At 45.0% G+C, this 13,755-nt stretch overlaps 1 protein-coding gene and 1 long non-coding RNA gene across 3 annotated transcripts; one reads left to right on the top strand and one right to left on the bottom strand.

Annotated features, from left to right (window-relative positions):
• LDHB (lactate dehydrogenase B) lies at positions 1-12,014 on the bottom strand. 2 transcript variants are annotated; one of them, XM_048301954.1, is made up of 8 exons: positions 11,818-12,014; positions 10,355-10,486; positions 6,070-6,187; positions 5,406-5,579; positions 3,432-3,605; positions 2,044-2,161; positions 1,083-1,206; positions 1-349 (listed from the first exon to the last, which is right to left on the bottom strand). In XM_048301954.1, exons 2-8 carry the CDS (start codon positions 10,478-10,480, stop codon positions 182-184), a joined length of 1,002 nt encoding a protein of 333 aa, XP_048157911.1. In that variant the 5' UTR covers positions 10,481-10,486; positions 11,818-12,014; the 3' UTR covers positions 1-181. The 2 variants fall into 2 exon arrangements, with proteins under 2 accessions (XP_048157911.1, XP_048157910.1); XM_048301953.1 differs by lacking the exon at positions 11,818-12,014 and adding an exon at positions 11,398-11,501.
• LOC125325173 lies at positions 11,502-13,755 on the top strand. Its single transcript, XR_007203222.1, has 2 exons — positions 11,502-11,777; positions 12,223-13,755. It is a non-coding gene; the product is annotated as an uncharacterized LOC125325173 (long non-coding RNA).

The raw sequence follows: 13,755 nt of genomic DNA, 5'->3' as shown, positions 1-13,755 counted from the left end.
TGCCTGAAAATTGCTTTATTTGTTCGTACGGTTTGTGCGTTACAGCAAGCGTCAGTTTAGCTACCATGGACGAAAGTCTGGAAGAGCATTTAATGTTAAACCATTGAGATGTGTAGTGAGTAGAGCCCACATCTGAACACAACATGCTGTTTTCCTATTGCTGGAACCTAACATTCATGAGTTACAGATCCTTAATATCCTTCTGGATGTTCCACAGTGTGTCTGCGCTCTTCTTCAGCTGGGTCACCTCATCGTCCTTCAGCTTTTGGTTGATGACACTCGTCAGGCCAGAGGCACTTAGGACAGCAGGAAGACTCAAGAAGACATCATTCTCAATGCCATACATGCCCTGCCACAAACAAAAGAGATCAGACACAGGCCCCTCACCACGGATCTGGGGTTGGTTTGCATTGCAGGGAACCTCCTGAGAGCAGAGCTCAAAATCCATCATTTTACAACCTGGAGAAAAATTTCAGCCACGATGTATTTGAGAAAATAAACGGTATAGAGCTGTTTTGGACCGAATGCCTGGCAATACCAAACAGCTGGTGGCAGAAACCCCACCTTCAAACCTCTCACTTTTAGTTCTATACAGCAAGGAGCTGCAAAGGTTCAGGACAGGTCAAAAGAGGGAGCGGTTCCCCCTGCTCAGAGCCCTTGCTGCAGCAGGGGTTGTGGAGCCAGTACAGACCAGATGCAGCCAGTTACACCAGCTATAAAAGGACACAGCCCTCCTCCCTAGCACCTTTGCCAGGCAGTGGTTCCTGGAATCACAGATGGGCTTCCAACAAGTCTTCCACTTTTACACTGAAACTTCCTTTCAAGGAATCTGCATGCCACACATGGCAAAGCTTCACACAAGGGTAGTACCGCATAGAGAACTTTATTTTCAGCTCCATACTTGTGAGAGGAACAGGCTAAAGAGGTCAGCCTAGAAAAACCAACAGTAGTGAGCTCCTTTTTGAAATTCAAAGGAGCATTTTACAAAGCTTCCTTCATTTAGCACGTTGCTAATTGAGACTATTTAGCTTGTCCACAACAACAAAATGAGCCAGAGTGTCCAATTAGCCCCCACTACTTACCTTTACCAGAGTGGAGACTGAATGAACCCGGCACAGGTTCTTCAGTATGGTCTCACAGAGGTCAGCCACACTAAGGCCAATAGCCCAGTTTGTGTATCCCTTTAGTTTGATCACCTCGTAGGCACTAAGGAAACATTGAAATACAACTGCATTAAGATGTCTTCACGCAAGACACTGCAAATTACAAGTCTTAAAACCAGTGAATCTTACCCATTTAAAAATTTTCAAACTCCTGCAAAACACTGTAAGTTTTGGAATTAAAATGTCCAAATTACGTGTTTCAACATTAGAAGATAAAGCATAAAGTCTACATTATCCCATATGCATAATAAAGAATCCTGTTGTTCTCGCAGGATTAGCTGAAAACAAAATTAGCTCCCATCTAGGAAGAGATCCTAGTGTTAAGTAGAAAACCACACCTATACCTGACAAGCTCTCTGTTTCAGTCAGGGACACAATGGAAAAGGCAAACATTTAGTCAAAGCACCACTACATCCTGAGGTTTTTAGCCAACATCTGCACACACTTTATCCCATTGAGTGCACACTCATTTCACAAAAGACTTAGCAACATGTAGTCAGCTGTACACAAACTCTCCTGCATCCATGAACAGAATTTTCCCCAAACCCAACACTGTGCTCACAGAAACATCCTACCTTTTCCTGCTCTTGTGCCCTCTGAACAAAGTTACCCACTGAAGCAGCTCCATGTGGGAAAACAAGCACACACAGCTCTAGGTGCTCCAGCATTTGAGTGGGTTTGTTATGCAATAGCTTGTCTCACTGCAGGATAACATCTTACCAGCTGAAATCCTGCATTTCTGTTTTTAAACCAGCAGTCCCACTCACTCAAGCAACCCTCTACCTAAGAGGGCATAAAAGCTGCACCAGAGTAGAGGCAGAGTGCAGACAAGCTGTTGTCAGCATGGCATCCACCCACATTATCCCTCAGGTCATCATACCTTGCAACCACTTGCTTGTGGACCTCCTTCCAGTTCTCAGGATCTTTGTCAGTTCCCATGGCAGGGTTCAGCTCCTGGAGGGAAACCCCTGCCACATTAACTCCACTCCAAACAGCCACTGCAACAGAGGCAGGACATCAGTGTCAGGAGCAGTTGACAACTCCCCCTCCACTTTTCCTAGCTAAAATAATTGGAAACCAAGTAGGAGCAGCCAGAACCACAACAATGGCTGAGGCAGGTTTTAAGTTTTTATTTAGCTACAGTTAAATCTGAGAACTCTGGGAGTGAAATATGAGACCATTTTAGTACTGGCATTTTAACAGGTCAGTTTTAACATGTGACAGCAGAACTTTCAGACTGTGGAAGTTTCTGAAGTCAGAAACATCAAATTCTAGTAAAAAGGCACATCTTAGCTACCCAGCCTTTTAAAACAGATTTTACTCAAAACTGCAGCAAGGAGGTAGTTGCAGTTTCACTAATCAGTATTAGGGCTAGCCTTCAAGAAGTCTATTCTTATTTACATGAATAAGAGGGTAGCAATATGCAAACTTAGAATATCAAGACAGGGATTTGCACCTCTCCCTGCATCCTGGAAGCTTAGAGGCAGGAACAGTCTCTGTTCTTGGGAAGTAAGTAGGAATTCTGAGTTACTTTAAAGCAAAAGCAGCTGTGACAATGACACAGGATAAACTCTGCATGTGCTCAGCCAAACTCAGCTTTCATTGGTGTAGGGCTGGCTACAACAACTGCTGCTGTTCATCAGACACTGTACTTCGATCAAATGCAATGGGACATTGAAGAGGTGGCTCCCTTAGAAATACACAGCATGAAAATATAAAGCAGTACCAATCTACATAAACGTTCTGCTGCATCATTTCAGACTTGAAATACAGGAACTGAATTAAGACAGATAAACTTCTTTGATTTCACGTTTTAAAACTATCTTTGCTTTCAACAGCAAGGAGAGAAGTCATGGAATAAGGTAAGGGATAATTTTGTAAGCCTGAATCTGGACTGCTAGAGCAACAAGCTCTGCTATTGACCTAGCAAGTGTGGATACTGCTTTCAGAGGAAAACTGTGCTACAGGCTATGGAATGGTACTCCTGAGGATAAAGAGGAGGAGCAAGCTGTAGCCTTCAGGACACAACTTCACTCACAAAATTGGCCTTTTCAGTTCAGGCTTTAATCATACAGCCACACTCACATTTGTTAAATATGTGTAGGTAGATTCCCTAGACTTCTCTCAACTCTAATATTCATAAAAATACAGCAAAGTACCAGTTACTTGAGCTCAGCTGCAGCTGTTCCTTCAGAATCCTGTAACACACCTCAGGCCTCAACATCTGATATATTGCTCATTCCCAAGGAGGTCAGAACTACTCCTTACCACTGGAATCACCATGCTCTCCCAAGATCCAGCCATGGCAGCTGCTTGGATGGATCCCAAGTCTCTCAGACATCAGATAACGGAATCTGGCCGTGTCCAGATTGCAGCCACTTCCAATCACACGGTTTTTTGGCAGCCCACTCAGCTTCCATGTGACATAGGTTAATATATCCACTGAAAGGAAAAGCATGCATGGCAAATGAAACTCCACTCACATCAAGAATGCTCCAACAATTACCTTACTGAGTGTAGCAGGGCAATCAGGAGGACACAGTTGGGCTCACCGGTCAATGAATTTTGGATCTGACTATTTGGGGCATTAAAATAGAGGCACTACTTGAAATTTTGATCAGTAGCTTGATGGGTCCTAAGAAAATTCAAAGGTGTCTTTAGATTCCTACCAGCTAAAGTTGGACACACTTATTTTTTGTCACAGTTAAAGCCCTAGGGCATGCAGAACTGGGACTGATCTCACATGGTTAAAACATTCCAGCAATTTCCTGAAGAAATGTTCTCTTCCAGTTCACCATCACAATAGGTAAAACAATTCAGAATCAAAAGTCTGAGATCTACATACTCTTTGTAGTTGGTAATTCCTTCAGTTTAATTTCCTGATTTGTGCACCAAGCAGTTTCTGCATTTATCACCTCTGCAGCATGAAAAGCCAGATGAGCAATGTGCTTTAGCTGCATGTGTTTCTAAAAATACAGTTTTAGGAAAAAAAAAAACCAAAGCTAGGTAGGGCAGACAGAAGTATGTGAGCAGAAAACTTCTAATCCACAGCTCAAAGCAACAATCATAACCAGGCTGCAGGAATTAATTATGACTCCAGCTCTGAGGAGCCAGGCAGTTCTCAGGAGGGAACACATTTGTGTACACAGATCTGAAATGCATCATTTGCTCTGCTCAGATACCAAAGCACCGTTCAAACCTCACAAGTGGCATGTTCCCAACAGCTTCAGCTGGGGCAGGGAAGGGCATCAAGGTTACACCCCTGAAGTCCCTTCTCATGGGCTCACAGTGACCTTCAATATATAAAACTTGTGGACAAAACTCCACACACTAAGAAAACAAAGGATTATAAAAATAATTCTGAAAAAGCAACATGCAATTCTCCTCCTGAAGCTGCTCTGCTGGAGAGAAGTCTACAGGTTGAATTCATCCTTGCTGGAACAAGAACAGCCTGATCTTTGTCTCAGTTTGATTTTTAGATAAATGTTTAAAACTGCTGCAAGTTACTGTATTCGCTCAGAACACTGGCTAATTGTACACCAGCTAATTACTCAACTCCAAGCAGAGCAGCAAGCTTCACATGCACTGGTTCCACTCTGCCAGGTTATCTTTAAAAGCAGTGTAACTTCACCACAGCTCTTCAGTACTGGCTTCACTCAGATGTTGAATTAAGCAAAGACAGCCCTACAGGGACACCCTACAAAGCACATCAGAACATTTACAGTCACCTTTGGACATCCAAACATCCAAGCTGTCTCAGTGCAATGAGATACTTGCAAATGAACACACAAATATGCATAATTAACTCTTTTTCTGTTTTAACTGAACTGTGAAGTACAGCCAGCCCTTGTTTCACCATAAGCTTCAACACGTAAATTCTTTTTCCTGAAAATACAGCCACGACTATAGGGCAAGTTCTTCATGTTGAAAAACAGCCCTATCCTATCCAGGCACAAAAGCTATCTATTAGAGATAAAAAATTTGAACTTCCTACTGCTTAAGCCAAAGGATGGAAAGAACTTAAGTATTTATCACAAAGCATTCTTTTAAAATATGGACACCTTGACAAGTTCTGAATAAAGAGAGCATCAGAAAGTACAGAGTATTTTGTCTGTATTCTCAGATGTCCACAAAAAGCTATTAAGTTTCAACAATTTGTATTTGAAGAGATTTTCTGAGAACTAGCTAGAGTTTTGCCTTGTCAAAGCTAATTTCTAAGTATTTAGCAAAAGACTGCCTTACCTGGGTTGGAAACCACCAGGATGGTGCAGTTGGGGCTGTACTTGACGACCTGAGGAATGATGAATTTGAAGACATTCACATTCCTCTGCACCAGGTTGAGCCGACTCTCCCCCTCCTGCTGACGGACTCCTGCAGTCACCACCACGATCTTGGAGTTGGCAGTGACAGCATAGTCTAAGCAGAGCACAGGGGAACAGATACAGAGAGGGTTTAAAATAATTCCACTAATTCCAGTAGCACTGTGTTAACACAGGAGTTACAGGGAGCTTCTGCACTGTGCATTGCATTCAAACCCAAAACCACAAGACATCAGTTTGAAAGCCAGCACCATCTTGTAACACTGACCTGATATATCAGTATGTGGGTGTTGAGAGTACATTTAACCTTTCTGACCCTTATTTCCACCGTGAAAATAATACTATTTATTCTACACACAGTTTCACTAAAATCAGTTTTACCAAACAAGCCCCAAATTGTAAAGAGATGTAAGAGAGAGTCTGGCTTAAGAGCCACTCCCACTATGGTGTACATCTGAACTCTCACCGCAACTGACACACTTCACATTTTCAATACCAAATCCTGAGAGTTCTTTAGGATTGCACAACTAATTCTCCTCTATTAAGCAAAGTCACAGAATATCAGTGTTAAAGAAATGGAGGTGAACCTTTGTCTGCCACGATCTTGTGAGTGTGAAGGAACAAGCTCCCATGCTGCAGGTCCATCATTTCTCCTTTTAGTTTGTCCTCCATAACATCAACCAGAGCAAGCTCATCACAAAGACCCTGAAAACAACAACATTTGGAGTCAACAAAGCAGATCAAATGCATTTTAAAGTCAACCCAGAGCTCAGCCATATAGCATTCTAAAGTAACACGTTTCACCCATCTGAAAAGCATCTCTTCTCCCAATAAACCAGTGGGACAACACTACCTCGGTGTTCTGATGTATCTCACAAAGTCAGAGGCTACTACAGCACAGGTTCATGAAACTCACTGACTTTCCAAAAAAAGTATCATTTGTAGGGAGTTTGCATGCACAGCCAACCCTCTGCTAGGAAAGCTCTTCTTAATTTAGTTATTACCCTTGGAAAAAAGTTTCATCTTTCAGAGTTGTAAGGAACCCTCTAAATCTATCCAGCAAATTAAGCCTGTTTTAAATATTTAAATATCTAAAGGAAGACACCACATAATCATCAAATAAGTATTCTCTTTCAACATACCATCAGTCAATTCATTTCACAAAAATATACAATGGGAACAGACTTCCTCAATACTAAAATTGAGAGAAAACAGATTCTTTAGCTATTTTTCTGTACAGCAGCTACTGTGTGGTATTTATGTTGCAGAACAGATTTAGCCACGTATTTGTTTTCCAGAATAGGTTGGGATAATGTCATACAGCCTCAGAACAGGAACACACTGAAATATGGGGGTGGAGGAGAAAGGCTTTCTGCTCTAATGCAAACATTTACTGCCTTTTGACAGAAACGTTTACTACCCTGGTAAATTCCATTGTCCTTAAAGGCTTACCATGCAAAAAACTACACTGAAATTAAGACTACTACTTCTCTTTATTTTCCTAGATACCTACACCTCATTTGAAGGCAGGTAAGCCATTTTTTGCAACTAGAATACTTCAAACGTGAAAGAATACACAGTTTTTCCTGTGGAAAATATATTTAACAGCAGGCATATTCCAAGTTTTTATTCCATACTTTAAAATAATGTTAGTTAATTGCTTTTCTACATTGATTCCTTTAGCAGCTGATTTTATTAACTGATGAAGGAAAAGCATAGGAATCTGTATTTGTACTTTTTCTGTTTTCAAAATAGCCTGCACGTTAAAATTATTCTCAGTTGTTTAAACACTATGAGAAAGAATCCTTAAGTGAAGTCACTGGTGTTAAACTAAGAAGTTAGTGCAACCAGAATCTGAAATAATGTGTGCACATGTACAATTATGGATAGATTTATACATGCACAGGCAGACCACACGGGACTGGCAGTCTAGAACTTGCAACCAATATTCCCCATACTCTACAGGATCCAGGAGCCAATTCTCACTAAAACAGAAAAGCACCTGGAACACCTCTCCAGTGACTCGTTTCAAGAATTTGCATCACCTGCCTAGAGGAGATTTCATCTCTTTATTACCACACACAGGAGTGAAGCTTCACACAAACTCAGCTTCAAATATTTTCGTTGAGAGCAGCTGATTTGTGACTGTGGCAATGTTTCATTTCTAAATCAGTATGGCAACATCAGTGATTTGCCTCTAACTGAGCAGGAGCTAAAAATAACCAACATGGAAGTTTTAGAGTCATGCAAATTTATGTATTTAATACCACACCAGTAAACTGACATCAGTATTACAGCCAAGCATCTTGCACAAGTCAAACCCACAGCATATTGGTCAGCAGTGGCTGAACATGAGCCAGCCCAGCTGGCCAAAAAGGCCAAAGGTGTTCTTCTGGCTGTATCAGGAATGGTGTTGATGCCTTTTCCTGGTCTTAAAATCAAGAGTCATACACTGTTAGAAGGGGAAAAGGGATTTTATCTTGGTATTTATTTTAAGGATCCTTAGGTGCACACGTCCAGGTCATATGCATCGAAATGCACTCCCCTGAATATGCCCCAAAAGACCCAGTATAACATTATAGGTTTTACTAATTAGCATATCTATCAAAGATTCCCCAATGAGAGGCTCGAGTGAGCCCCCCTCTCTGAGGAACCTTCCCCTGGATGGTTCTATCTTGGTTTACAGAATGGGTTCTGGAGAGGACCTTGGGGTCTGGGGCACACTGATCCCTAGATACAAAGCTTCTAAAATGTTTAGTCTCTTAGCTTGACAAACAAGCCCAAGAATGTAGGCAAAAAGCACCAGGAATACAGAAGTTGTAAAAACGTATAACAGGGGTATAAAGAAAAAGGCAAAAAATCTTCATGGCACCAGTGTGGCCAGCAGGACCAGAGCACTGATCATCACTGTGGGCTTAGCACTGGTGAGGCCTCACCTCAAATTCTGTGTTCCCTCACTACAAAGATATTGAGGGGCTGGAGCCCTCTCTGTTGTGTCCAGGGAAGGAGATGGAGAAGGGGCTGAAGCATCACAAGTGGCTGAGGGAGCTGGAAGGGCTCAGCCTGGAGAAAAGGAGGCTCAGGGGGAAACTTCTGGCTCTCCACAGGAGGGTGTAGCCAGGTGGGATTGGGCTCTGCTCCCAGGGAACAAGGGACAGGACACAGGCTGTGCCAGAGGAGGTTTAGATTGGATAGGACAAAAAAATTCTTCACTGGAAGGGTGGTCAGGCATTGAAACAGACTGCCCAAGGAAGTTGTTGGGTCACAATCCCTGGAAGTGTTTATAAGACTTTTAGATGTGGCACTTGGGAACATGGTGGACTTGGCAGTGCTGGGTTAATGGTTGGTCTCAATGATCATAAGAGATCTTTTGCAGCCTAAAAGAGTCTATGACTCTTAATTCAGTTACAAGAACCAGATGGCTGCATTATAGAAATGTTTTATACTGCAGCTTACAGCTGTGAGAAAGAAGAAAAGCCTGGCCGAAACAAATTCCATGTCATCATTCATGCTTGAAGAATTTAAAACCAGTTTTTACTCTCGGTTTGGTGCATACTATTCACTAACAGTGAAACTTTGTGCTTAGATATCTGACAACAGAGTTTGATCCTGCTTAGAGCAGTGCATTAAACACAGATGAATGCTGAATTGTAGATTCGATTTGTGGTAACATCACCTGGCTCCCTCACAGGTTACAGCACTTCAAAACCAATTGATTTTAGACCATGTGCTTAAAAATTATAAATATAAAAAACCACAATGAACTATCACTGTTTTTCCAATAAATTTCTTCTTTATATATGTTGTTTTAAAAACTAGTTGCCACTTTCACATCAGTTTCACACTTAGTTTCACTGTGGCCTGTTCTTATTGTCAGGTTTTCCTTGCTGCCAGGGCTCATGAATATCAGCAATTAAAAGCCCTTACTTTCTTTTTTTATAATTAAGCATGCATTAAAACATGCATCTTCAGGGTAATACATTGAAGGATCATCTACAAACAAAATACAGCTGGTTTAGTAGTACAAACACGATTTTTTGTTCGACTGTGAGCTACCTGATTTAAGATCTGCCCCCTGCAAGGGAGCAGAGCATATCTGTTGATGCCTTCTTAAAAAAAAAAGTCTGCAATTTCCATCTGTCTTTCCAAATTTAACTAATTCACAATATTCTCTAAAAACAGAGTGCAAACTACAAGATATCCTCATTGATTAAAAGCCTTTACTTTGCTCAAAGACTGCACCATGAGATTTGACAAAAATATCCCACAGAGCAGTAACAGGAAAAGTCATAATAACCTCTAAGTCCAGCCCTCTGTTTTTAGTTTTTTAAAAACCAGCTAACACCCCTCTAGAAAAAATAAAGTCATACAAACAAGTAAAAAGGGCTTAAGAGAAATCAAGAAGATACTGAAGGGGATACTAGTATTTTCAGCTATTAGGGCACGCATTCTTTAAAAGAATAAAATGCAAACGCTCCTGATTCCTATCCTATATTTCATCTAGATTTTTGCTCTGTCCCCATTCTTTGCCCAGCAGAGCTCCTCAGCAAGCAAACTCCAGCTCTGTGGTGGAAGAATAAAAAAATTAAGATGAGAATGAAAGGTTTGGCAGGGGCTTCAGAGCCATTCCTCCCTACATTTCCCCAGCAGCCTGGAAAATAACTCTGCGTAATGAGACATTTACTGCTAAGCACAGGCAGAAAGGTGAGAGAACAAGGAGAGGCTGAATGTGGAGGTCAGGCTTGTAGGTCACTGCTAACGGTTCACTCCTGTACCAACCTCTCAAATTTCCCACCCTTTGCTAAGACGAACAGGCAGCACACAGCATGACAGCAGCAGGGGCTTGGAGAGCACGAGGTCCTTGAGCCGTACCTTCCCAAGGATGCTGATAGCAGCGGCCATCCCAACCTGGCCAACCCCCACAACCGTGATCTTGTTGTTGGGGACCTTGGCTCCCTCCGCGATGGGGCTGATCAGCTTGTCCTTGAGAGTAGCCATGGTGTTCTGCGAGGAGAGATGGAAAGACGTGGATCAGAGCGGGCCAGAGGGAGCTGAAAGGCATGTTGCGAATGGAGGGGTCACCTGCCGCAGCCGGGTTTACATAAGGCATCTCCGGGCACGCCGCCCTTGCTCGCAGGGCTCCTTCCCAGCCACGAGTCACCACACACCACCCCCACGCACCCTCCGCGGCCACGAGGCTTTGGGTCCCTGCCCTCCCCGTGCCCAGCCAGGGCCTGAACGGGGGCGATTTCGGCAGCACACTTCGATACCGGCGTTCCCAGAGCCGCCCGCCGGAGGGTGAAATTCCACCAGCGCTGCCGGGCTCTGGGCATTCACCTCTCGGTACACCGGGGCTCCGGGACACGACTCCACGAGCCAACGGGAGCGGGCTGGGATTTCCCCGGCTCCTTTCCACGAGCCGCGCCAGGCTGCAGGGCAGCCAGGGCCCGGGGCGGCACTGGGGGGCCGGAGCACGGCCGGCGACCAGCCCGGAGCCACCGTCCGGCTCCGGCCACCCCAAACCCCAACGTTCGGGGTCCACAGCCCGGCTCCGGCCACACCAAACCCTCGGGAGCCACAGCCCGGCTCCGGCCACCCCAAACCCTCGGGAGCCACAGCCTGGCTCCGGCCAGCCCAAACCCCAACGTTCGGGGTCCACAGCCCGGCTCCGGCCGCCCCAAACCTCAACCCAAAGCTCCGGGAACCCCAGCTCGACTCCGGCCATTCCAAACCCGAACCCTCGGGAGCCAGGCCCAGCTCCGGCCCCCCACGCATCACCCGTCCTCTACGCAGGGATGCTCGGCCCGCGGGAAGGGGAAAACCCCGGCGGGACCAAGCCGCCCGAGGGAGAAGGGACAGGCCGCCTGGGCGGCCCTCCAGCACCCCCCGTCCCGTACGGGTCTCCCCGTACGCACCGGGCAGCAGGAGCGGCGAGGAGAGCGCGGTGTGCGGGGCTCGGGCAATGAGCACTCCGCAGCGGAAGGGGCGGGCCGGGCGGCGGGGTCGGGGGGAGGCGGCGGCCGCGCTCAATCGCCGCCAAGGACGGAGTCTCAAGGATGTCGCCGCTCCGCCCCGGCTCTGCAGTGGCGCAGGGCCCGTTACCGGCGCTGTGTCCGCGCGGGGCGCGCCGCCCGGAGCGGTTGCGCTGCCGGGGCCGGGGGTGGCCGGGCGACACTGGACACTGGTCACTGGTCACTGGTGGCTTCGGCAGCATCACCACCGCTCACTTCCACAGGAGACAGCGGGGCTCTTGGTGCCTAAGCGCCACAGAGCCACAGGCTCGGCCAGAATCGCAGTAAGCGAGGTTAAAATACGGCAAAAATAAAGCATTTTACCTGATCTTCCAGGGAGAGGTTGCTCAAGTTGGGGGTATCTCCTTAGTCAGAGGTATCTGATTTTTGCCCTCTCTGATTTCTGCCCTGGGGCTGACTCCGGTTGGATTTTTGGTGGTTGGACGAATCCCGCCTGGAACCACAGAGGGATGCCTTGGCAGGAATAAGGGATGTAACATGAGGCAGGGCAACAAGGAACGTAACCTGAGCAGAGCCACTACCACCGCGCCTCCTCCCTCTCCCTTGGCTTCGGCCAGACCCACATCACACTATTTCGCGATGTCCCAGTAGGGCATCCCTTAAAAATGGTAATAAGCGTGAATGTAGTTTCATGCCGTGTTGGAGTCATAAGCACATCTGGCACTGTAAGTAGCAAAAAGAGTCAGACGATATTTTCCTTTTCCTCAGACCCACGGAACACACAGACTGAAAATCTGGGTGTACAAGCGGCCACTGCTGCTGAGCACAGAAGGAAGTGATTTCTTGGAATTCCTCCAGGACCAAGGCAAGCAAAATACGGAATAATAGCAAACAGTGTTTTCATCTAGTGCTGGAACATTACATCTTTCTAGCTGTAAAGGAAGAAAGTAGAAGCAAAACACTGAATGGTATGCAATTAGTTCCACTGGGGGGAAAATCCAGAAAGCTTTAGGTTCCTCATCACACATGATTAAGTCTCTCTCACAAGAGGGAAAACAGAATAGTGGGTTCCAGAGTCCTCCCAAGTAAGTCACTGGGTTAAATGTGACTAGGCAGAGAGCCTAGCTCTGCTTGCCTATGACTACCTTTTTTTTTTTTTTTTTCTTTTTTTAATTCTGTTGTTGTGGCTAGTTTAAAGTTTTATTGATTTTTTTTCTTTTTGCCAGGTATTTTGCCAGGTATTTTGCCTGGTTTAGTAACAACTGGATTCATTCCCTGTGGCTCACCAAGTAGCCAAACAAAGGATGGTGTGAGCATGAGAGAGGTGGTGAGCAAAGGATGCAACCTGCTTTTCTGGGCAGCAGATCGGTACCAGACCCATGCTGGCTTTAAATCACTGTCTAACTGCAGCCTACTTCGCTTCTTTACATTGTTTGATGTTGCAAAGAGTCCCCTGGAGGGAAAGAAATTAGTTAAGCCATCCACATGACACTTGAGGTAGCAGCTTGCTGTAAGAAAATCAATTCAAGACTTTGAAATTACAGTTGCAATGGGAGCTGGAGGTAAATAATTATACAATGAAATGTAAGGGTAAGAAAATCTATAGTCACAACGGGAACATGCACAGCTGAAATTTAAGGAAATAGGGAGGAAGGGAGATGAAAAGGTTCTGGAGAGATTAGGGAAGGACCAGAGCAAGGTTTTTTAATTCCTGGACCATAACCAAAGGTCCTTGTCCTGCCAGTGCCTGTTGTGAGGAACGTTCACCACTGCATTGTGTCTTCTTTGGACAGGATCCTTCTCTCTTCTTATGAGCTTTTATCACAGTAGCATTTGGAATTAGAGACGGAAATGCCACGTTCATATTTGCAAGGTAATAAAGCTTTAAAAGGCAGGCTGGACTATTTACCACAGTTTACAACAGCTCTTCTGGGCCCTCATTTAGATCAGGCTTCATTTTGCATGCAGTGCTAAAAGAACAGGGTATTTAGTCCCCTCCCTGAAGTCCTTTCAATCTAAATAGACAAGGCAGGAGCAAGAGGTGGGTGGAAGAAAGAAGCTTATTCCCTCTTCCTGCTCTTAATTATTTACATGCTTGTTCCAGACGATGGAGGATTGAGGCACAGAGAGGTGAAAAGATCTCCCCAAGGTCACACGGGAAGTCTCCTGGTGACAGATCACAATTTCAAAGTTCAGCTCCAGTTTGGCAACTCTGGCATTTTTGATGCAGTGTGGTTTTCCAGAAAAACAAACCCTAATATTAAACAGTGTAAATAAATTTGCCTGCTAACCTTTATACAA

This window comes from Corvus hawaiiensis, chromosome 4 (assembly GCF_020740725.1).
Source record: "Corvus hawaiiensis isolate bCorHaw1 chromosome 4, bCorHaw1.pri.cur, whole genome shotgun sequence".
NCBI lineage: Eukaryota > Metazoa > Chordata > Aves > Passeriformes > Corvidae > Corvus > Corvus hawaiiensis.
Note: the sequence above shows the minus strand (reverse complement) of the source record. Positions and strands in the feature narration are given on the sequence as shown.